The 24,903-nt window shown below is 42.5% G+C and overlaps 1 protein-coding gene across 1 annotated transcript; it reads left to right on the top strand.

Moving 5' to 3' along the window:
* The first annotated feature begins 6,185 nt into the window (after positions 1–6,185).
* On the top strand, positions 6,186–23,444 carry CIBAR1 (CBY1 interacting BAR domain containing 1). Its single transcript, XM_035124842.2, has 9 exons — positions 6,186–6,293; positions 7,914–8,148; positions 9,587–9,655; positions 12,312–12,413; positions 13,576–13,581; positions 15,957–16,061; positions 17,331–17,444; positions 19,214–19,333; positions 20,410–23,444. Exons 1-9 carry the CDS (start codon positions 6,262–6,264, stop codon positions 20,482–20,484), a joined length of 858 nt encoding a protein of 285 aa, XP_034980733.1. The 5' UTR covers positions 6,186–6,261; the 3' UTR covers positions 20,485–23,444.
* The last annotated feature ends 1,459 nt before the right edge of the window (positions 23,445–24,903 follow it).

Below are 24,903 nucleotides of genomic sequence, written 5' to 3'. Positions count from 1 at the left end.
GGTCCAACGGTCCAAGAAGGCGATCTCTACACATGCTGCAGAGGGAAGTGAGGGGCAGATGGGGCTCATCAATCTGGGAAGGTAGCCCATCTATAAGATGGTAAACTCTGATCCTAAACCTCCACCACATTGCAGGACATCTTCAGGAGAAGACAATGCTAAGGAGTAAACTCTAAGGAGTCCCTAAGATGGTTGGATGGTGCCTTGTATGCCTCCTTCCAGCAACTCCTGCAGCCAACTGGTGTCAAACATATTGCTGTTTTCCTTTGGACCACATCAGTCCAAGATGAGGATCTTGACATCTGGACAGCCCAGGACCTCCATACACACTGTATCCTGGAGAGGTCTTTTCAATGCTGCTAAAGCAGCGATTTGACCTCATGCCTGGAGGCACGCTCCATTGTTATCTCAACATGCAACATTTATCAAAAATATATGCCACTATTTCATTAAAAAATCAAAGTAGCTTACAACAAAAATACATTCAACCATTTAGTAAAAAAATATTATTTTCAAACAGACTTCAACTAACTATTGTAGAAAGATATATTCTTAATTGCCTGCATATGCCTGGGTTTATAGAAAAGTTTTCAGTGGGTGTTTGAATAGTTGAAACAGAAGGTGCCTGCTGAATCTCTGTTGACTGAGTATTCCACAGGAATATTAGATGGTAAACTCTGATCCTAAACCTTCACTACCTTGCGGGGCATCTTCAGGAGAAGACAAGGCTAAGGAGCAAACTCTGAGGAGTCCCTAAGATGATAAAAGATTATTACTGTATTTTTCTGTGTATAAGACTATATTTTTCCCCAAACTTTTAAAGTTTAAAATTGAGGGTCGTCTTATACACTGAATGTTGCAATGATTTATTTCTTAATTTTGGGCTCAAAAAATAGGGCTTGTCTTATACATGGGGGTGTCTTATACATGGAAAAATACAGTATATGGGTCCCCAAATGTTTGGGTTAAGTGGGTCCTGAAAATTTTTAATATACCTGTCCTAAAATATGCAATTCTCTACACACTGATAGACAATAAATATCCACTGATTTCAAAGGGATGTGTGTGTGTGTAACTGTTTCTAGGGCTGCAGCCTAGTTTCTCTGTTCTGAATATTTGTCCTGGCATATCTGCTTGTAATACCAATAGCACAATAGCAAGGTTGTTGAAGGTGAACTAGCACAGCAATATATTCACCCTTTGTAAATATGAATTGCAAGTCCAACTGGCCTCATTGGCAGATCATAATGCTGCCGTTTATGCTAACCTTGCATTCATTTTGCACTGTTGCATTCAGTAAAAGAATGGAAGAAATGGAAAAACAAGCATGTGGGTTAAAATCAAAGAATTGAAGAGTTGGGTGGGTTTTGTCTGCATTGACTCACCTTTGCAGATGTTCCATACAGTTTGTTGCAAAGACTCACTCCACCATGATGCTCATGGGGAGAAGAAGAGTTAAATATGCCAGTTTGAACTCCTTGGTGGAAAGGTGGGACATAAATGCAATAATAAATAAATAAAAGAAAAAGACGACTTACAACTCAGAAGAGTATAACAAAGAGCATGTGGGCAGCCTTCTTTCAGGAAACTCAGCTCAGCAGCAATACTGGTGTGCAAATGCTGCTCAAAGTTTACTCTGATCAGGAGCCAAGACAAGCTCTCAGACTTTTCCCAAGACCTCCCACCCAACACTCTCTTCAACGTTAGATAAACAATGCTGGCTATTTGCTCAGCTAATAAGGAGCCATTGGAAGACCTTATCCAATAGCACCATCTAGTGATAACTGCTATCAGTTAATTCAACAGAAAGTTGATGTCGAACAATTTCACCACTTAAATTAACACACATTCTTAATGCGTATAAATCATGAGAGCATGCTAAGAATGTTGTTTAGTCGTTTAGTTGTGTTCGACTCTTCGTGACCCCATGGACCACAGCATGCCAGGCACTCCTGTCTTCCACTGCTCCCTGCAGTTTGGTCAAACTCATGTTACCGTGGTAGCTTTGAGAACACTGTCCAACCATCTCATCCTCTGTCCAGGGGCATATGAAGAGGGGGGGCGATGGGAGCACGCCGCCCACAGCAGCGCGATCCCGGTAGGGTGCCATCACAGCTGCCCCCCCTCCCGCGCTGAACGCCCCGCCCCCACATGTGGCAGTCCCCGCCCCCAGAACGCACGCCACGTCCCTGCGGGCAGTGCGCCATGCTCCCAGAATGTGCGCCACACCCCTACAGGTCGCGTACCATGCCCCCAGAACACGTGCCACGCCCCCAGAACACGTGCCACACCCCTGCGGGTGGTGTGCTCCGGCCCGGGACGCGTGCCAGCCCCGCCCCACCCAGCCCCGCCTGCTCTCCGCCCCCCGATGCTGGAGCATGAAGCTCCACCACTGCCTCTGTCATCCCCTTCTCCTTGTGCCCTCCATCTTTCCCAACATCAGGGTCTTTTCCAGGGAGTCTTCTCTTCTCATGAGGTGGCCAAAGTATTGGAGCATCAGCTTCAGGATCTGTCCTTCCAGGGAGCACTCAGGGCTGATTTCCTTCAGAATGGATAGGTTTGATCTTCTTGCAGTCCATGGGACTCTCAAGAGTCTCCTCTAGCACCATAATTCAAAAGCATCAATTCTTCGGCGATCAGCCTTCTTTATGGTCCAGCTCTCACTTCCATACATCACTACTGGGAAAACCATAGCTTTAACTATACGGACCTTTGTCGGCAAGGTGATGTCTCTGCTTTTTAAGATTGTGTCTAGGTTTGTCATTGCTTTTCTACCAAGAAGCAGGCGTCTTTTAATTTCGTGACTGCTGTCACCATCTGCAGTGATCATGGAACCCAAGAAAGTAAAATCTCTCACTGCCTCCATTTCTTCCCCTTCTATTTGCCAAGATGTGATGGGACCAGTGGCCATGATCTTAATTTTTTTGATGTTGAGCTTCAGACCATATTTTGCAGAAAAACATCTACTTCTGCTTCATTGACTACACAAAAGCATTTCATTGTGTTGAAAAATTAAATAACATAGCTTCATGGCCTGGCAATAATCTTTTCACCTCGATTTGAAATTGAACTTTAGTGATAAAGTTTGAGGTTCTAATATAAAAAAGCCAATTCCCAAAACATCATATCTGCCCAACATTGATGTAAAAGACTAGAGCAATGCCAGACTGTGAAAAGATATATTATTTATTTACTGACCAGGGTAAATACATCACCTTCAAGACAACTCTGTTTACTGTGACCAAAATGGTCCAATCAATAATATTTTTCTGTCATGGAGACCCATCGGATAGAACACTGTTAAACAAAATTGAAATTGTTATCTAATTGCTTATTTGGTGCTGTGTCAAATATTGTAGTGTAATATACCCTAGCCTGGCAACCGTCTACATTTTGTAGAAATAAAAGCTTCTCCTGTTGCTCTTTTACTTTGGTACTGCTCCTGTGATTTAAAAAGTGATATGAAACTAAGAGCTAGCATTTTTGTAGCACATTTCAGATGTTCAAAACTGCTGCTCATATATTATGTCAGCAATCCTTAGGGCATCTTATAGTCAAGGTAGACCAGAGTTACCATTCTCATTTTACACATAGAGGGGTAAGACTGAGATTAGTGGTCATCCTTGTGAATTTGTACATTTCAGAGTGGGTAAGTGAAAGGAAAACTTACACTGCCCAAAACGCTCATTTGAATTACAATGCCCACCAATTGTTTTTTCCAATTGTTCCAATTGCTCTTGGACTACACCTCCCATTAGCCCTTACCACAGATCAGGCTGGTTGAGGCTGATGGGACTTACAGTCTAAGAACATCTATTCTAGAGGGTCATAGGTTCCCCATCCCATCCAGCACAAGGGAAGTTTCAGCATAATTTAAGTCTCATATATGAAAATGTGCAATGCTACCATGCAACATTACCACTGTCTTCCAGCATTCTTCCTCCAACTGTGGCAAGTCATATTTTAGGAAAGGGAGGCTTGAAACTTCTGGCCAATCACAGTATGTCTCTGCAATGCAACTGCCAAAGAAGGAAAGTGCCGTTTTTGGATTCAATAGGCATAGCTTTTCCAGGATAGGCAGGGGTGTATTGCAGTAATAGTGCAAACTCAAAAGTATTGTTAATAAACTATGGCTTGGTAGATCTCAACTCAATGCATGCCAATTATTGCTACGGAGAATGACCAGTTTCAACCACTCAAGTTTTGAAAAGTCCCCAAAATAAAACCATCAGGTTTTGTCCCTTGGCCTTACCTAATAAACAATAGTAGCAAGTTCATCTGCGACTGCAAACCTCTCAAATGTCCCAGATTTTATAGCTCCTCGGCCCCTTAGGTTCAGATTTTTATAGGAAGCAAGGACTCACTGATGAAAATCTTGCTGTGAAGCCTTGCCTTTTCAGAAGGCAGGTGAAATAACAGTAACCATGAATCAAGACATCAGCACTGCCAGAACCACATGGATGTATGATAGCAAAAAGGTATTCCTGTACAGAATACCTGGAATACACAGACACACACACACACACACACACACACACCGCTAAAATGTGAGTTATCATTTAATGGTTCCAATTTATTCACAACTTTCAAATTGAGTCACTTGCTAAAAGCTAGCATTTTCATCTCTACAATTTTAGATACTGAAATGATATATTCTGATAATTAAGAATAAAATTAAGACTATATTTTTAAAGCTAATATGCATTTTCGAAAAAGAAAATGCTCAGGTCAGTAAATTAAAAGCAATATCTCAAGAATTTGTGAGCAAAGCACTTGCCATCTGGGCTTGGGACTAGGCACTGAAAACTCTTGGGTCTGATTCCCATTTGAGTTTAGAGCGGGCAGAAAGTGATGTAATTTCTCTTACCATGATTTCTGCTCATTTATTCCATGTGGATTTTATGCTCACTCAGCCCCAAGCAATCAGGATTATTAAAAAATATCATAAAACAAATTAAAATTATTGTAAAGAAAGCCAAACTGTAAAAATACAAATTCTACCAAATTAAAAACCACCTGCTGTTTGCTTATTCACAGCAATAAGCAACTAATCCAAACAAAACTGCCTTCCAAGACTTCAAGAAAATGTTCAGGTTCAACTTTTGGCAGGTTTTTTTAGAGGAAGAGAGTTCTGTTACTGTAGGGCCCACAGTAGCCCTATTCATACAAGCACTGGGAATCTGGAACAGCAGGAAAAGAGATTACAAACCCTGTGTATGGTGGCTCCCTCCCAACCCATGAGTTGGACATGCATGTTTGCCACCATTCAAAGTTTGAATGCTGCCACAAATGCTCAAAATGCAACATTTGTAGTGCTATGTTGCAAACTGCGTCCTGTGTTTGGTAGCAGGTGTGCACTGTCCAAATTTCATTTCAAGGACCCTAAGAGCCATAGCACATATTCTTTGGGAGAACTGTGATGACTGTATCTCCCAACGTTTTCTACTACTGTATTTAGCTAAAAGCACTATCCAAAGACACAGCAGATGCTGCAGAGATTGCAAAGAGCCCCCTTCCTTCCCTCCTTCATTCGTGCTCCTCTGTCTTGTGCGAGGTGAGGGGCTCATGTAGCTGGCTGGAGTGTGGGTCGCTTTGGATTGCCATGGGCGACATAAAGTGACAAATAAATAACAAACCAACTGCGTTCAGGACAGCTCAGTTGGTTAGAGCGTGTGGTGCTGACAATGCCAAGGTTGCAGGTTTGTTCCCTGTATGGGGCAGCTGTATTGCAGGGGGTTGGACTAGATGATCCTCAGGACCCCTTTTAACTCTACAATTATATGATACTATGAATGAGGAATGAAGGCTAAGTGAGGTAGGGGGCTCACTGAGGTCTGTGGTCTCCAGGCGCTGTTGGGACTACAGCTCCCATCATTCCTCACAGCTCGCCACCTTATCCGGGGCCGATGGGAGTTGGAGTCCAGACCAGCATCATCTTGAAATCCTCTTCCACCACCACCACCCGTTCTAAAAGTACTGCCCGGAAAGGGCTCCGTTTTAAAACAACGGCGGACTCTGAAGGGAAGAGACTCGAGCCCTGCCCTCCCGAGGAGCGAAAGAGAGGCGAGCTCATTGGGCCGCCTCTCCCCCCTCAGGCCGGCTTTTTCGGGTGGGCGAGGCTAGGCCGCGCAGCCGGTTGGGCGGTCCTCGGTTTCCAAGGGAACCGGCTGGGAGCCGCGCGCGCGCGCGCGCCCGGGGCTCCTTCCGCTAACCGTCGCTGTTGTCGTCGCTGCGGCTTCTACCGCCGCCACCGCCGCCGCCATGTTGATGCTGGGCCGCGGGCTGGACGCCAGGTAACGGCTCTGCGGAGAGGCAGAGGGGCGGGCGGGAGCGGGGTCAAGCTGCCCTCCGCCTTGGCTGTTGGCCGCAAAGCGAGGGATCTTCGCCGACCGGGGTCGGGGGGAGGCGCAGCGAACAAGGATGCTCGCCTTGGGGTGGACGGGAGGACGGCCCCCTAATTGGGGGTTTCGGGGAGGGGGTAGGTTTGGATGATTTGGGGATCCCTACCACCACACCCATCGACTCACATACGATGGGTTCCCCCGGGTTTGCATCCTAACAAGCAAGTAGCCCACCCTCTTCATCCCCGACTGTGGCTCGGCCGCGAGGGGGGAGGCACTCTGCACGCGCTCAGGAACCCTACGCGTATTTTAGAGCTCGGCGCTGAAATCCTCGGGTGTGCGTATTTGGGAGGTCCCGGTGAACCTAAGGGGCCGAGGACTCGGAGCTAGATTCAAAGCTTCGCAGCAAGCAAGTTCTCCTTGCGCAAATCCGAGCGCAATGGAAACTTGGAGGAGAAACGAAGCCCGGCCCGTCTCAGGCGCCCCGTCGCTAGAATCACCCACCCCACCGCAACTTCGCTGTTGTTGCCCCTGCTTCGAAATCTCCCTCGGAAGAAGTAATGACTCATTCTTTTCTCCATTCCACACACACGTTTTAGATACTATGGAATATGTAATCCTTCTGAGCTATACTATTTTTGCAATGCAGCTCTAATATGTATTTGAAAGGTTTGTGCCTGTAGCCAAGGGGGCGCAGGGGGACAGCTCCCTCTCCCCATCAAGTAAAACAATAGAAATACTGTACTTAACTATCTTGGTTCTCTCTCCTCCCCCCAAACAAAAATCCTGGCTATGCCCATGGAAAGGTTTTTAACCCATCTTTCAGGGCACACAGCCCTCATATGGTACCACCTGAAGATACATTTGCAAAGTACACGCACACACCAGCAGCAGCATGATTTAGTAAATGCAGACTTGAATAAATATGTTTTTATATATTAATAGCCAGCACTGAAAAGGGCATGCACCACATGGTGGGATGCGGGGAGGCAGTTCCAAAGGTGTGGGGCCACTGCTGAGAAAACTGCCCCTAGTATTCACCAGTGTAACAGCTCTTGCTGGCATTCGGGTTTTTGAACACTAATACTTGGGCATGTTCATACAGGTAACTGAAGACTTGCCCTAAATATATTGTTCATCACTGAACTACCAGGAACGTTATTATTACTTCCAGCAGATAATCAGATGTGGCATTTGGGGAATCCCAGGAGCTAGGGAACTTGGAACACCTATATGCTGTTCAAACTTGATGGAGGGGGCCATCTTGAGAAAGCTACAGAAGATTAACAGCAGCAATAGCTCAGTTAATTAATCTCAGGTTCGTGGGTCTGAGCCCCACATTGGGGGGAAAGATTCCTTCATCAGAGAGGGTTGAACTAGATGACTCTCATGGTCACTTCCAACTCTAGAATTCTATGAATTAATGATATTCACCCTAAACACTTACCAATAGAGCAGATTGTTTTTTCTTCTCTTCAAATGAACTGAGATCAAAATAATTGTAGTATTATCGGAGTTGTTTAGGCTGTTGTCAATGTTGCCTGACCATAATGCTTTAACTTCTTTGTCTAGGGACAACCAGACTCGTCAAGTACGAGAATCTGTGTCAAAAGTGGAAAAACATTTTGGTGAATTGTGCCAAATATTTGCAGCATATGTACGAAAAACTGCCAGACTGCGAGACAAAGCAGATCTTCTAGTAAATGAGATTCATGCTTATGCAGCTACAGAAACACCAAGTTTAAGGAATGGATTGAAAAACTTTGCAAACGAGTTTTCCAAACTTCAAGATTATCGCCACGCAGAGGTATATAATACACTTCATGGTGGAAAGTTTGTATTTTAAATTACAAGCTAGTGCTGTACTTTTATTTGCACATGACTTTATGCACTTTAGAATAAGAGGTTGGATCCAGAGTATGTTAGTTGTGCTAAGGTCCTATGAGACAAGTTTGTCTTAACTTTTTCACATTGATTTCGGGGGGATTAAAGTCCATCTTTTCTTGCTCTGATGCAGCCCAAGGAAACCACAGAATCCACTGATCAGCTAACAATATAAATACTGGGTAATTAGCAGCAGTACTACCGTTTGCAAATGACCGTGGCATTTTTTAAACTGTAGCTGCATTGCTGCTGCTCCCCCCCCCCCCGGGTTACACCACTGCTCTTCCATCTTGCCATTTTAAAATGATTATTCTGTTCTTATGTGCTCTTTTCTGAACTCTGACCTGTGTTCAGCATTGCTGAGATGAGTGCACACTGCATATGTTCCCCTTAAAGAATGATACAGTTGCTAGTTGGGTTCTTAGGCTTGGAAAGGCAAAGACAGATTGCAAAGCTGGCATGACTTGGAAATGTTTCCAGTAATCAAAAGAATAAATGTTAGTATACTGCATAGATTCAGTGCTACTCTCATGACAGCTGTTTCTTCCTGTTTTATTTTTGATCATCGTAATTTATAAGGTGCTTAAAACACTCCTAGGCAAAAGAGCAAGAAAAGTGCCTGCCAATATTATTGGCTTCAAATCTAATAAACACAAAAAGAGACAAGCGTTCAGGTAGCATGTGTCACATCATGATTTCACATAATAGCCATTGTGGTAGAAGATCCAAATTGCAGCTAGTCTATGAAGGTGGATGGAGACATCCTTGCCGTCTTGCATTTCTCAAAATGGTCATGTTTCATAGTTACACAAATCGCCATGCCATTTTCTGCTTTTCCCCCTCGTATCATCCAACAAACCTTTCCTTGCAGAAATACCCCGGGTTGGGGGGAAAAACTCATTTAGAAGCTTTAATCAAATTGAATAACTAAATCTTTAGATGTTTGGGGCAAATTTTACCAGATGGTGCTGAAAGTTAAGGACACATTTATTTACCTGTGTTTACTTTGGTCCTGCTTTATTACTGTAAATGGGAATGAGGGGAACAGTATTAAATGTTTTCTTTCCTACTATGCTTATTCAATATTTCGAAAAGACAAGTGTAGTGAGTGTTTTGAGAGATGTCATTTGTATTTCAATTTATTCTTTGAGCTAAAAGGCAGATAATTAATCAACTGTATTTTAAAGTAAATATGCAGATGTAATACTAAATACTAAAACCAAAATTGAATTTTCTTACTGCAGAATTGTAGTATGCTTTTCCTCTTCCTTAGTTGTGTGTTTGAATTTCCTCAAAACCAGTTTTAAGACTGATAGCCAAAATTTAAAGCCAAAATAATACTTCATTACTCCTCTTTACAGGTAGAAAGACTTGAAGCAAAAGTTGTTGAACCTCTGAAATGTTATGGGACCATCATAAAACTTAAGAGAGTAGGTGATGGATTTTGTTTTCCATTGCATGTCTATTTTCTTTTCAAGGAAGGTAAATAACTAAGCAAGTTCAACTGATGCTTCTGCTCTCATAAATTAGTATTTCAGTAATCATTTGTTGGTAAATTCAGCAAGAAAATGTCATATCAATAATTAAACTTTACATACCTGAACATAACACTAGAACCTAAGGTCATCCAATGAAGTAGAATTAGACAACTTCATGGAATAACTGTCAGTGGCTATGCTACCCGAAGGATCAAACACAGTATGCCTCTTGATTGGAAACCACAGCAGGAAAAGGCTGTTCTGTTGACCTCATGTCATGCTTTTAAGACAGCACAAGGATGATGTGGATCAGTTAGTAATCTAGCAACCACACTCTGAACCAATGCAATCTTATTCAAAATGCAGCACCACAGAGGCAGCTCTTGCGTTTATGAGACTGAAATTCAGAATACACACAGGTCCCACTATCTGCATGCTCTTCATACAAAAATTCACTTATCCACACTTAAAGAAATATGCCCAAACCTTGCTATATGCTTGGCAGATTCACTTATCTGAACAGCAGCTGGCTTCCTTACTTCCTTGTATTTGGGGGTTTGCTACTCAACAGTTCCCATTTCCAGGCAGAAACCATGGAGGGAGGGAGGGATGAGATCAGACGAATCAAAGGGCAAAAAAAAGCAGATAAATTAGGGAGCAAGAGAGATCATACTAATCAGGTTTTTTTGCTTTCTATCTCTTTTTATAATTGGCTGCAGCAATTTCAGGAAGAAACCATGGAGACATGGGAAACAGCACACAAATCCCTCATTAGAAGTGTATTCATAGGAAATATTGAAAAGCTATAGGCCTGGAAGTGGGAAATTACCACCTATTTAAGATTGCCTCCCATGCATTTAAGATGATATTTGATGGAAAGATACAGTAGTGCAAATATTGCCATTAAGAATGGGGAAATGGGGGTTCTGTTTTCTGCCTTTCATTACCTATTACTGTATAAGAATAATCAAGTTTTCTTGTTTTACTTTATTATCTTTTATTTGGCAATTGCATATATTCTGTGTATATTGAACTTTGTCATGTGATATCTGATTAAGATTGTCTTGTATTAATCCTAGTATTACATGCATACCCATAGCATTTCTTGAAGATTAGAGAATCTTTTCTTTAGAAAAAATCCCATCTCTGATTATTTTTATTATATATTCATTTATATCCTGGGATGTGGGTGGCGCTGTGGGTTAAACCACAGAGCCTAGGGCTTGCCAATCAGAAGGTCGGCGGTTCTAATCCCTGAGACGGGGCGAGCTCCCGTTGCTCGGTCCCAGCTCCTGCCAACCTAGCAGTTCGAAAGTATGTCAAAGTGCAAGTAGATAAATAGGTACTGCTACAGTGGGAAGGTAGGGACCCAGGTGGCGCTGTGGGTTAAACCACTGAGCCTAGGGCTTGCTGATCAGAAGGTCAGTGGTTCGAATCCCTGTAACGGGGTGAGCTCCCGTTGCTCGGTCCCAGCTCCTGCCAACCTAGCAGTGCAAGTAGATAAATAGGTACTGCTCCGGCGGGAAGGTAAACGGCGTTTCTGTGCGCTGCTCTGGTTCGCCAGAAGTGGGTTAGTCATGCTGGCTGTACGCCATCGGCCAATAAAGCGAGATGAGCGCCACAACCCCAGTCGTCCGCAGCTGGACCTAATGGTCAGGGGTCCCTTTACCTTTACTTTTAACTGCACAGCTACAATGAAAATTGAGGAAGCACTACTAGATGTTACCTTTCATGATTATAATGCATTTTCATGATTATAATGCATTTTCATTTCAGAAGGTCAGTGGTTCGAATCCCTGTAACGGGGTGAGCTCCCGTTGCTCGGTCCCAGCTCCTGCCAACCTAGCAGTTTGAAAGCACGTCAAAATGCAAGTAGATAAATAGGTACCGCTACAGCGGGAAGGTAAACGGCGTTTCCGTGTGCTGCTCTGGTTCGCCAGAAGTGGCTTTGTCATGCTGGCCACATGACCTGGAAAGCTATACGCCGGCTCCCTCGGCCAATAATGCGAGATGAGCACGCAACCCCAGAGTCGGTCACGACTGGACCTAATGGTCAGGGGTCCCTTTAGCTTACAGTGGGAAGGTAAACGGTGTTTCCGTGTGCTGCTCTGGTTTACCAGAAGTGGCTTCGTCATGCTGGCCACATGACCCGGAAGCTGTACGCCGGCTCGCTCGGCCAATAACGCGAGATGAGCGCCGCAACCCCAGAGTCGGTCACGATTGGACCTAATGGTCAGGGGTCCCTTTACCTTTACTACCCAACAGGGGGACAAGATGGCTTATAGATAAAATAGGAATAGCTAAAAACGTGGGGGGGGAATCATTTAAAAACCAACATTAATATAATCAAAACTATGTATGTAATCTAGTAGCATACAGATAATTACAATAAAAGCACAGCACCAGCCCTGTCATTAAAAGCAGTTTCCAGTTCATAATCCTGTCTCGATTAGTAGTCTTAACTTCCAAGGCCTGGTATTGCACAAAATGAATGGTTAGTGTGGTAAAACTGCTTTGACTTGAAGGCTAGTTATCAGGAACTCAAATGAACAGAAAACTTTTCTGTAAAATCTTTACACTTTGAGTGTGTCCATATATATGATTTCAGGAGGATCTCAAAGCAACTTTATCAGCAAAGAATCGAGAAGCAAAACAGCTCTCTCAGCTTGAAAAGACGCGTCAACGAAATCCATCAGACCGGCACATTATTGTATCCTTTGCAAACCAAGTATTTAGCAGCTTTCAAAGATACACTTTACTAGATGACTGTTGCAAAATTTATGTGTCTGTGAGATATGCCTCTCCAGTGCAATTTCTTCCACCTAGTATGTCCCTAAAGCAGTGGTTTTCTACCAGTGTGCCTTGAATGATGGTCAGAGGTGCGGCAGGCAACGTTGGCATCTGTCCCTCTTTCCTTCCCTCCTTCTTCTGATGCCCACATCTCTGCTGCCTAAAGGCTTGCACAGCTGTTGCAGTGGCCATGGCTACAAGCTCCCCAAGCGCATAGTGTCTCTGGGGCTTGCCAGGGGGTGCTGGTTGCCAGGAGCTGAGGCGGCCTTGGAGTAAGCAAGCAAGGGAGCTGAGCCAGCCAGCCCATCAGTCCTTGCTGTTGGGAATGGACAGACAAGTGGAAGACTGGGCAGGCTGGCGCTGGCCTTTCTTGTGCTTGCTGTTTGCATGGCCTGCCTGGGAGCTGAGTGGCCGGTGCTGAAGGGGAGCCCTTCTGCCATGCAGGCCCAGCAGTGTCCACTGCTGCCTCCTAAGGTAAGGTGCTGGCCTCATGTTCACCTTTGACCGGTCTCCGTTGGGCCACTAAGATTGGGGGCATCCCTTTCCCAGAACCCTTTGAGGCAGTGTGAGGAGGCAGCTGTCTTTGGGGCAGGGGAGAGCAGCTTAGAGACCAGGGGTGGCAGCACTGACTGCCCAGAGGAGGCTGAGGGAACACCCCACAAGGGAGGGTGTTTGAAAAAGGGTGAGAGGCTGCCAGCTCTCTGGGCTCCTGGGCCCCACAGGGGAGCTGCAGAAAGAATGCAGTTGGTCAAGGGAGCCGTGGACTCAAAAAGGTTGAAAACCTCTGCCGTAAAGTATGGTATTCTGGCTGATTGATAGCAACATCAGCAGATAACATAATTTAAAAGGAGTTGTCTACCAATGAAGCTCCTGAGAGGAAAATAATCTTCTTTCTAAGCTCTCTGTTTTGTTATAGGTTCTAGATTTTCTTTTTAAAAATCCATCAGAAATACATCTGAATGCCTAAGATACACTGGGAGCCAACTGAGTTATTTGTATATAAATATGCTTTTATGTCTGTAGAATACCACAGTGTTAGCACTTTCCATAACTTAAAATATTTCATTTACTGCAAACTTCAGTCACAGGTAGGTCTTCTTTTTTTGATGCAGTATCAGATTAAATTCTACTATTGATAATTATGTTTCATCAGTTATTTGTATATCAGCATCCCAGCTGTACAAGTTACTGTATCTTTTTTACAATCATTATGGTGAGGCCAATAAACACCAGATGTCATCAGCTGTTCTAAGGTTCTTTTCTGGTAAAACAGCAGCTTGAAAAAGTAGACGAAGTATAATGTAATGTTTATTACATTATTATATTGCTTAAAAAGATATACGCATGTCATGGTCAGCTTGTTTTGGCTTCAAAAAATTTCTTAGGGAGAAAGGCAAAAATGCTAGAAATTCAATTATAAGAGACTTTAACTTCCTTTCTGGTGCAGGAGACAGTAGTGTAGCAAAGGTCCGAGACAGTACCAGAGTAAAGTGCCCTGAAATTCAGCTCTGACATGGTTAAGTGCTTTTTAAAGTTGGTCATTCACTCAACGGAAACCTATACCATTACTTTGATTGCTACAGCATTTCCCACACTATTGCCCTATATAGAGGGCAGACTTCAGTTGGTGTTATTCCACTGATGAAAGACATCCATCAGAAGGGGAGGAAATCAATTTCTGGAGATTCCTTCTCCCCCTCTTGTCCCACAAAATCTCCTTCAGACTCCAAGCCTTTGGAGATTTGCAGGGGCTGTAAAGAGAAATGATTTCAAACTGCTTAACTGTTCCAATTGTTGGATGCGTTCCATCAGCACAGTAGCCCAAATTGTATTCCACCCAGAGTTTATGATAATCTTAAAGAATTTTTTTTAAAAAATCCTTTATAAGTATTAGCTGCATTTTTGCATGTGAGCCACAAGACCAGTTATTTTCCAAACCGTGGAAATGAGCAATAAAATGGTAGCAGTGATGCAGTGTAACTGCTTTGGAAGTCTGAACTGGCAGTTACTGACCATTAAAGAGATCCTCAATAACTCAGAACTGTGAAAAAGGGTGAGTTTCCTGTTAGGGATCATGAGGAAAGGTTGAAAATAAAACTGCTAATATTAGAATGACATTAAACAAATATATGGTGCAACTGCACTTGGGGATCATGTATACAGTTCTGGTCACCTCCTCTCAAATAGGGTACCATATTTTTCCGTGTATAAGACTAGGTTTTCCCCCTCAAAAATAATGTCAAAAATTAGGGGGCATCTTATACACGGATACATCTCCCCCCATTTTCTTAAACCTGAGTCCCCCAAAATAGGGGGGGGTCTTATACATGGGGGCGTCTTATAGACAGAAAAATATGGTATTTTAGATCAGCGTTTCTCAACCGCTGTTCCGTGGCACACTAGCTGGTAGAGACGCTGGCTGGTGTGCCGCGATGTGCGGCGACAAGAAGGGCGATTTGCATTGTCACGTGCCTGGCGGCCGCCAATATTCAGCGCTAACCCGCCGGAAAGCAATATTTCTCCTCCTCTTTCCCAAAGTTCAGTGCAAACAAGCCTGGCGGCCGCCAATACACAACATTGACCCGCCAGAAAGCAATATTTGGCAAGTGTTTTTTACAGTCATAATTATAATATAGGGTGGCACAGAGTTAAATTGTTAAACTTTTTTAATGGTGGTGTGCCTCGTGATTTTTTTCACGGAACAAGTGTGCCGTGGCCCAAAAAAGGTTGAGAAACACTGTTTTAGATCCTTAAATGTTCAGAAAAGGTAAGCCAAATAGCCATTGGGCTAACATAATTCCCTATGAGGAAAGGTTGCAAATGTGCATCTTTAGAATGAAGGCAAATAAAGGCAGTGAATTGGCATGACCAATGTCTATACAGTCATGCATGAGGTATATAAATAGATATGATGATGTGGTGGAAAAAGTAGATGGAGATGGTTTTCTCCTCTCAGTACTAGAACCCAGGGTCATCCAATAAAGCTGAATAGAGGGAGATTAAGGACAAACAAGGGGAAGTATTTCTTCATACAACACATAGTAAAACCATGGAATTTGCTATCACAAGCTGTTGTAACAGCCACCAAGCCAGCCAGATTTACAAGGGGTTTACACAAATTCACGGAGGATAAGGCTACCAATGGCTACTAGCTGTGATGTCCAGTTTCAGAGGCAATGTTTCTCTGAATACCAGTTGCTAGGGAGCCCAAGTACAAAGAGTCCTGTCGTGCTCATATTCTCTTTGCAGGCTTTCAATGGGCATTTGGTTGGTCACTGAGAGAACAGGAGACTGAACTAGCTGGGCTTTGTTCTGATCCAGGGGAACTCTTCTTATGAAATACAGTGTAATAACTTTGTTCTGAGAGCTACCACTATAGTGGTTCACATTTCCAGGGGATACTGATTAATAGCATCCGTTCAAAATTATAGGAATAACATCTGTTTATCATTTATATTTAAAGGCCGAAAGTGAATTACAAAGAGCTTCACTGGATGCCACGCGGACAAGTCGGTACTTGGAAGAAACCATTGACAACTTTGAAAAACAAAAAATAAGAGATATAAAGGTGTGTGAGGGAGCGGGTATACTCTAATATAAATCAACAACCTAAAAAATGGCTCAGGGAAAGAGCCATTTAGATTGTCTATTTAATATTCCTTCACTATTTATTTTAACAAACGTTCACCTGCTATTGGGGACCAACAGGTCCCCTTGTCCTAGCTAGAAATAAATACCATTATAATTTCAAAATGACTTCAGTTTTACATAATAAAATTTACTTTATATCTCCTTTTAAAGTTTTCATTGGTATATCAATAAAGCACAAAAACTATTGGGGTACATTGGATCACATGTTGTTCCCTTAAAAAAAATATGTACAGAGAGCATTATTTCTTTTGTGACGCAACTGGAGCAAAGCTATAAACCACCAAGTAAACAATCCTCCTTGTGCTATCAGGAAGCCCTAGAGAAGAAAGCAGTACAAAAAAGAAGCCCAAAAATGCCTAGATGAAATGTCTGGTCATAGTACATAACAGAAGGAATATAGCATATCCTCAAGAGCAGGTTTTGGGGCTCCAGGGGGGGAAGAGGAGAAGAGTAAGTCCCGTTCCACAAGTCTGCTTGCACAATGTTGAAGGCAACCCATTACAAATAAGAAACTAGTGTTGCAAGTTTGCACTATAAGAGTGTTTACTCCTGTGTCAAGATAATTCCAATCTGAAGCAGAATTAACTCCCTAGGGTACAATTTACTCCAGGGTTCAATAGACTGCTGAGGTGCTTAAGGGTTTTGTGTGTGCTTGCACACGGAGGAATGTACAGACAAAATAAACTAAACAAAATCCACTCCACTGCTCTTGAAGTGGTATACTTACAAAAAATGGAATTAAGAGTACAAGCAAAATGCTAACATTTTTCAACTACCCAATTTTGAGACATTGCTGGGGATAGAATGGACTCGTCACAGGACAACTGACCCCATAACTGTGGAGAATTATGAAGTCGCTCATATTGGCTAATTTTTAACTTAAGAAATATTTCAAGCAGCTGCTGGAATTCACAGGAACCCCAGTGGGGTACGTTTGCCCCAGTTTGTGGGTAAAATGAGGTGTCAGCTTGTACTAGAATGCTAAAGGAAAATGTAAAAATTGTAACTGAGGATTTTTAGGTAATATATGTTGCAATGTAGTATCACAGCCCACTCACAGCTAGTTTCTACTTGTTATAAAAATAAGTAAAGCTGTTTCAGTCTTGTGCAGAACTTAAAAAATTGAGAGGCCAATTTTTTATAAAGAGCAGTTACTGTAACACTTTCTCCCTTCATTTGTTTTTAGAATATCTTTTCAGAATTTGTAACAATTGAAATGCTATTCCATGGGAAAGCCTTAGAAATTTACACTGCTGCCTACCAAACTATACAAAATATTGATGAGAATGAAGACCTAGAGGTAAGAAACATGATGAACGTCTAATGTACTGGTGTGCAGGGTTGTTGGTTTGTTTTCCCGACACAATTTACACAATATTTAATGTTATTGAGGCATATCTTTGGACCTGTTTACCAATGAGAGTGTCTTACCCAATATGCACCCATTTGACCCCTTAGATCAGTGGAATTGGCACATAGTGTGGCAGCACCCACACTTTGGAACTCCCTGCCTATTGAGATCAAGCAAGCGCCTTCATTTTACTCTTTTCGGCACCTAAAAACATTCCTGTTTAGACAAGCTTACCCAGATGCCAGTGTGGTGTAATGGTTAAGAGTGGTAGACTCGTAATCTGGTGAACCGCGTCTCCGCTCCTCCACATGCAGCTGCTGGGTGACCTTGGGCTGGTCACACTTCTCTGAAGTCTCTCAGCCTCACTCACCTCACAGAGTGTTTGTTGTGGGGGAGGAAGGGAAAGGAGAATGTTAGCCGCCTTGAGACTCCTTCAGGTAGTGATAAAGCGGGATATCAAATCCAAACTCCTCTGCTGCTGCTGCTGCTTCTTAAAAAGTTTTAATGTTTTAGTATTTTAACATTTTAATGTTTTAAAGTAGGGCTGTATTTTTTCTTGATTTCAGAGTTTTATCTTTTGTAAACCGCTTTGAGATTATTATTTTTTTACAATCAAGCAGTGTATAACTTTCGATAAATAAATAAATAAAATATCTAGCCCTTGTGCCATTGGCAACTCTTCAGTGAACTTCAGATAACTGAAAATCCTTAACAATGTATTCAGCCATAATGAACAAAATGAAGCCTGTGCTAGTGACAAGATTTAAGAGCAATTTTAAATCTTAACTTACTAAGGTGGAATATTTCTAAAGATTTATTAAGGGAAATCTCACATGCCAGCCCCTGTAGTGGTCAGCTGCAAGGCTTGGTCTATTCTTCCTGAGGCTACCATTTCACTTCTTGGTAAGGCATAGTTTAAAAAAAAAGAAAAGAAATGAAGACAAGTTTGGAGCCATAGAGGCAAACAGCATTTAGCTGCAATTTATCCCTGCAACCTTGCTTCAGACATCCACTCCAGCAAGTTAAGTAGAACTACTAGAATTTATGCCAGTATCTGTTGGCCATAAGGCAGTAGCACACCTGTTTTCTAGTTAGAATGTATGCTAGAAAAATCCTGTGGGCTCTATATAGCAGGGCACGGTAAACTTTTATGGCTCCAAGCTGCATTCATCCTTGGCCAACCCTCTGGAAGCTGCATGTGAGTTTGACCTCACCACACTCTTGCACAAAGCCACTAATTCATGCAGATGAGGTGAGGAGAGAGCTTGTTACCTCCTTTGCTCATCAAATGATTTAATGGATGACTGATGAGTAATCTGCATCCCCATTAGGGCACTAGGCACCATCCACTGCTTCCAACATGCTGGATCTTTAAAAAAAAAATGCTGCTGCCACAATCATTATCTTGCTGAGGGCAGAAAAAATTGTCTGCCGGATCACGTCTCTGCTCTAGGCACCCCTGTTGCACCTTATCTAGTTCTTGAGTTTTATAATTGGACAAACTGTGAAGCTTAACAGGACTGGCCAGTTTCCCATGTGAACTATGTACACTCTTAGACAACAGGCTTCAGAATCATTTGCAAGGTGCTGAGGCTGTGGGGCAGACATGCACAGAGTCTTTCCTTGGGTAACAAACTGATACAGAAAAGGTTCACAGCAGGTAGATTTGAAAACCCCTGGTCTCCTGTGTATTCTGAACACCAACATTTATTTAACAGATGTTTCGGAGTTCGCTTTATCAAACAGAACATCAGTCTCGTTTGGATATTGTTCGTGCAAATTCAGAGTCTCCCCTTCAAAGGAATGCTTCATCCAAATCTTGTCCTGGAATAGTTCAGGTTGGTTAGAAAGCTTGAATGCTTTCCTTAGTTACATTCCATTAAATATTATTTAATTAATGAATTAAATTACCTCACTTTCTGATTTCCATCAACATCTTCTCTGGCCCTTTCTCCTCTGGGTAGGAAGACCTTCCTTCCTTCCCTCCTCCCTCCTGAACTTCTGTCACTGTGCAACTTTTATTCACTATGCAAGCAATTCCTGGTGTTTAGATTTGTTCAACCAAAGGTCTATGGCAGGGGTCCCCAAACTTACCCGGCTTTGGGCCAGAGGGTGGGGGAGCGTGTGTGTGCGTGAGCCCATACGCGTGCACGCTATTTCCAACGCACTTCCGGGTGGGAGGAGTACCGGGAATAGCTTGTGCACATGCGCACGGGCATCCTCCGACCCAGAAGTGCACCGGAAATGACGCTAGTGCAAGCACGCAAGTGATTTCTGGCGCACATCTGACCCGGAAGTGGGCAGCCGCGCTGCGCCGCTAAAAGCGCGCGGCAGCGGGGGTCATCGCAGGCCGGATAAAAGAGGCCTTCGGGCCATATCCAGCCCGCGGACCTGAATCTGGGGACCCCTGGTCTATGGTACTGCTACAAAGCAGGGCAGGCAAGGGAGGAGGAGTTGGTTAGACAAGCAACTTTTGACACCACCCACCCACCTCTCACACCACCTTCCCAAAGGCCAGTGTCTCGCTTACCCGGCTTTGGGAAAGCAGCATGGAAGCTGTCGGGGGAGTCAAATATGAAGCTCGCTCCCGCCCCACATGCGTGCCAAGGCAGTGTGAAGCCTACAGGGTCTGTATCAAATTACTCTTGCTGTCCACTTCGTATGAAAGTTGGCCTGCCCTCAGACTTTTACAGGAAAGCTCACCTGCATGTTACTCCACACCTACTGGATCCTGTTTGAGAAACAGTGCCTTATATGATCACCTGCCAACCATACACCCATACTATATACAAAAAATATTTTTTTAAAAAACAAGATACTGAATATATATTTAAATGCAGATTTGACTTCATTTAAGGCTAATGCTTTTTTTGGTTACAATTTTAAAAATTCTGATTTGTCATATTCTGTGTAGCAGATTTCCAGAAATCCATTGAAAAAGGAGGAGGAAGATGAAGAGTATGACAATGAGGATGAATATGAAGATTAGCATTAAAACCACCAAGGAAGAGAGCACCTTTGAGACTAGAAAGCGTTTCCCCTGCAAATTGATATTTTTCATTGTGTTGATGCTCGGTGATAAGACACAATTAAGACTATTCATTTAAACTACAGTAAAGAAAGAACTGATCACTGTTACCTGACAATTATTATTTTTTAATGGTATGAAATTTAATGGTCCACTAAAAGTAGATTTGAGCAATATCAAAATAAAGTTGTGTCAGTGAGTTTAGTTGTGTTTGAAGGAATTCAGAGTTCCATAATTATGAAAGACCTAGATAGCTCAGTTGGTTAGAGCATGGTGCTCATAACGCGAAGCTGCAGGTTCTATCCCCATATGGGAAAGCTGCATATTCCTGCACTGCCAGGGTTTGGACTAGATTATTCTCAGGGTTCCTTTCAACTCTACAATTCTATGATTCTATTTCAGAATACATTTTGACGTTTCACAAACAACCTTCATAGAAAAGATAGCCTCAATCCCTAGCAACCAAGTTAATCTTCCGTTTCCCAATGTATGCCAAAGCATGGAAGCAAATTAAGCAGCTGGTGAAAATAGACAGCACTGCTTTGTTCAGTTCACTTTATAATCTAGTGTTCTCATAAAGGTGTAACAAAACATTCCAAAATTGTCATTGTCTGACTTACCATATTCATGGAGTGTTAAATTGGGTGGCTAGCACACAGGTTTATGTGCCTATTCTTACTTGAGGACTTTCCTAACATTCTGCCCCTCAATCTTTAACTTACGTTATAGCTGCATCAATGCAGATGACGGCATAAAATCTGCATCAATGCAGCAGTTCAGCTGCTTCAGTATTCTTCGTGAAAGTGCCTTCAGTATTACAGAACTTCTAATTTACATTTTATTTTCCTTGTAATACCTATAGGGATACAAAATGGAATGCAGCTGATATTTGGGGTGATTTATTTTCTTTTTATTTCAGATGTGGGAAACCTTGGCCGCCCAAATGTTGCTTCTACTGGCTATGCTCGCTAGGGCTGGTGGGAACTGCAGTTCAGCAATGTCTCAAAGGCCAAAGTTTCCCCACACCTGCCAATTTTTCTTCATACCAGCATTTCTACATTAACTTTTTATTATCAGTATTATAAACTCTAGTCTTTCTGCATGAATTTCAGTTTTGTCTTTGACTTTAAATACAACTACATTATGGCATAATCTAAGTCATTGGGAATAATTACAATAAATAAATACTTGTATTTTTCACAAAATAGCATTTTTCCTCTGTCAGTAATTCTTAACTGTGGCCTGCAGAACAGAGATGGACTTGGAATGATACAATTAAGAGGGTAAAGCTGGAAGACTATTCTGAAGGTGCCAAATGTAAAACTCGCCTGTAAAGGAACCATAGTGAATATGAGAAAGCAAGCACAACGCCTTAACACTGATCTCTTGCTTTACAACCATCTCAGTCATACACAGGACAACCAAGCAGCAATACTCACCTCTCTCTCATTTGTAGTGTACAGTGGTGCCTCGACTTACGAATTTAATCCATTCCAAAGGCACCTTCGTAGGTCGAAAAATTCCTAAGTCGAAAAGTGCCATTGGAAACGCGATATCCCATAGGAATGCATTGGAAACGGAAAAATCCGTAAGTCGAAGCAACCCCATGTAAAAATTCGTAAGTCAAAAAAACCCTATCTAAAACCGCCACAGGTTCCATTCAGATGTCGATAAATTCATAAGCGTGCGGCCATTTGTCCAATTCCCAAGTCGAAAAATTCGGTTGTTGAGTCGTTCTTAAGTCGAGGTACCACTGTACTATGGTTATGTAGTGTACTACAGTGGAGCGTAGGGACAGCTGTTAGCACTCCAAAGCCAATGGGGTTGCTGTGCTAGGGACAGCTGTTAGCACTCCAAAGCCAGTGGGGTTGCTGTGCACCCTTAACCACCATTAGAAATATTTTTGAACAAACCTGAAGCAATTTATACTCCATCCTCAACAGTTAATGCGTTCAGTTGTCTTGAAGTGATCCATCTTCCCCCTACCACTTTCAATTTAAAACAAAAACCCCACAAGTAAGTTATCAAGTCTATTTTGCACTTACTGAACTGAATGGATAAGTAAAATTAATTAAGTTCCATTCTTTTCCAACTTAATGAAACACAATAGAGAAAAGTTCAAGTTTTACTTACACACAAGCACACACACACCCCTACAAAACACTGCTGGGGTCAGTTGGACCCCAAGAGTAAGGTTTCTGCTCCAAACTGGCCTTGACCTGATGGAAAGGCTAACACACTCATAGTTCAAACTTCCAAACACTGCTTTCTTAGATGTAATGTAATCAATCCTAATACATTACATGCATGAAATCGGAATCATGTTAGAACAATGAGATTATAGATTATACCTGTTCCATTAGTAGCAGCCCAGTGTTACACCTAGGCATTCTGGGGGTCCTGTTCCCGATAGCCCAAGGGTAATTTAGATTAACAGCCAGAACCAATATACTGTAATAGTTTGTGTTAAGACTAGTTTTAGAAAAATCTCTTACTAGGTAAAAATTTAAAGGTGTCCTCTGGCCCCCAAATGTTGAATACTGTCAAAATTTGTATGTGATGGGTAATTCACCAGCTCTTCAAGCATCCATCCCCATGGTGGCTTCAATGTGAAATAAAATGGGTTGTTTAAAGAAAATTGTTGTCTAAAGAAAAACAAACCAAAACAATGGCATACAATATACAAAAGCAGAGAAGGGAAATCTGGCCTTCTAAGATGATGTTGAACTACAACCAACCCAGAACTTTAGCCATACTGGCTGAGGCTGATAGGAGTTAGGAGTCCAACCGGTTTTACAAAGTACATGGGGATTTGCTACTAGCTAGTCGATACAACATCACAAATGGTGCTGAAATTGGCAAATATCCAAGGAGAGGAATAAACCATCCCAATAGCAATTCGCCAGAGGTTTGCCAAGCTTTTTGTAGCAGTGAGCACATTTTGAATTTTGAGAGAGTGCTGTGGGCACCAATCACAAAATGGCTGCCATTGGGGACATGGCATAACACCAAATTAGACTAAAAACCCCATCAACTTTAGGCTTACCACAAGAAGTCAGCTATGCCCTGCTGGTCCTGATTGTGGAGATCACCACAATACTTAATATACACTGATGCTGTTGCTGTCTAATAACAAGGAGCACAGCTCAATACCAAGAAAACTATACAATGTGGCCACACCACACTCATTCTCATCTCAGAAATCATTTATTTCATTAAATTTATACACTGCTTGATAAAAAAAAACAAATCTCAAAGTGGTTTACAAAAATATAAAACGAGGAAATCAAGGGAAATTCACAACCATACTTTAAAACATAAAAAGTTTAAATATTAAAACAGAGGTAAATTACCTTGAGGTAATACTAAAATTACCTCAAGGTAATTTAGAAGGTACTGTACATTTTGCTGCATAACTTTCTTTCTGGGAGGGCTAGAGACCTGCTTTTTTCTGAAAATGAAAGCTATGACTCTGGGACACTTGCCTGGAGACACACACAAAATCCTTTGCAAATGTCAGATTGATGACCCCTGCATTTTAATATTGAAAATGCATTATAATCATGAAAGGTAACATCTAGTAGTGCTTCCTCAATTTTCATTGTAGCTGTGCAGTTAAAAGTAAAGGTAAAGGGACCCCTGACCATTAGGTCCAGCTGCGGACGACTGGGGTTGTGGCGCTCATCTCGCTTTATTGGCCGATGGCGTACAGCCAGCATGACTAACCCACTTCTGGCGAACCAGAGCAGCGCACAGAAACGCCGTTTACCTTCCCGCCGGAGCAGTACCTATTTATCTACTTGCACTGCTAGGTTGGCAGGAGCAGGGACCGAGCAACAGGAGCTCACCCCATCGCGGGGATTCGAACCGCCGACCTTCTGGTCGGCAAGCCCTAGGCTCTGTGGTTTAACCCACAGCGCCACCCTTTTGCAGTTGAAAGTAGTCTGCACTAAATATCACAAAAGACTGCAGTTTGAAGAAGACCCAAACAAGTGTTGTGCAGAGAGATATGGAATAGAAAATGGCTACTTTTCCTTTTTCAAAAAGAACAATCAGAAAGCTCGGTGATACCAACATTATGGGAGTTGAAGTTTGGGGATAATACAACTTCCCTTTAAACTCTTGCTTTTACATATTCATCCAAGCAGCCTTTTCATTCAACTGACAGTTTGTTCTTCCCTGGATATATTTTTTAACTCTGTAAATCAGTAGTATGAGGACCCAATTACCATTATGAAAATATGCATCTTGGATTGTTTAACCAACAGCCCTAGAACTTCAAGACTTTCAACTATCTTCTAGTTGTACCAATATATTTCCTGTATAGCATGTAATTTGTACAATTTATAGAGGAAGATCCTGCCAAACTACAAGACTGGT

The sequence above is a fragment of the Zootoca vivipara genome, chromosome 8, assembly GCF_963506605.1.
Source record: "Zootoca vivipara chromosome 8, rZooViv1.1, whole genome shotgun sequence".
Taxonomy (NCBI): Eukaryota; Metazoa; Chordata; class Lepidosauria; order Squamata; family Lacertidae; genus Zootoca; species Zootoca vivipara.
Note: the sequence above shows the minus strand (reverse complement) of the source record. Positions and strands in the feature narration are given on the sequence as shown.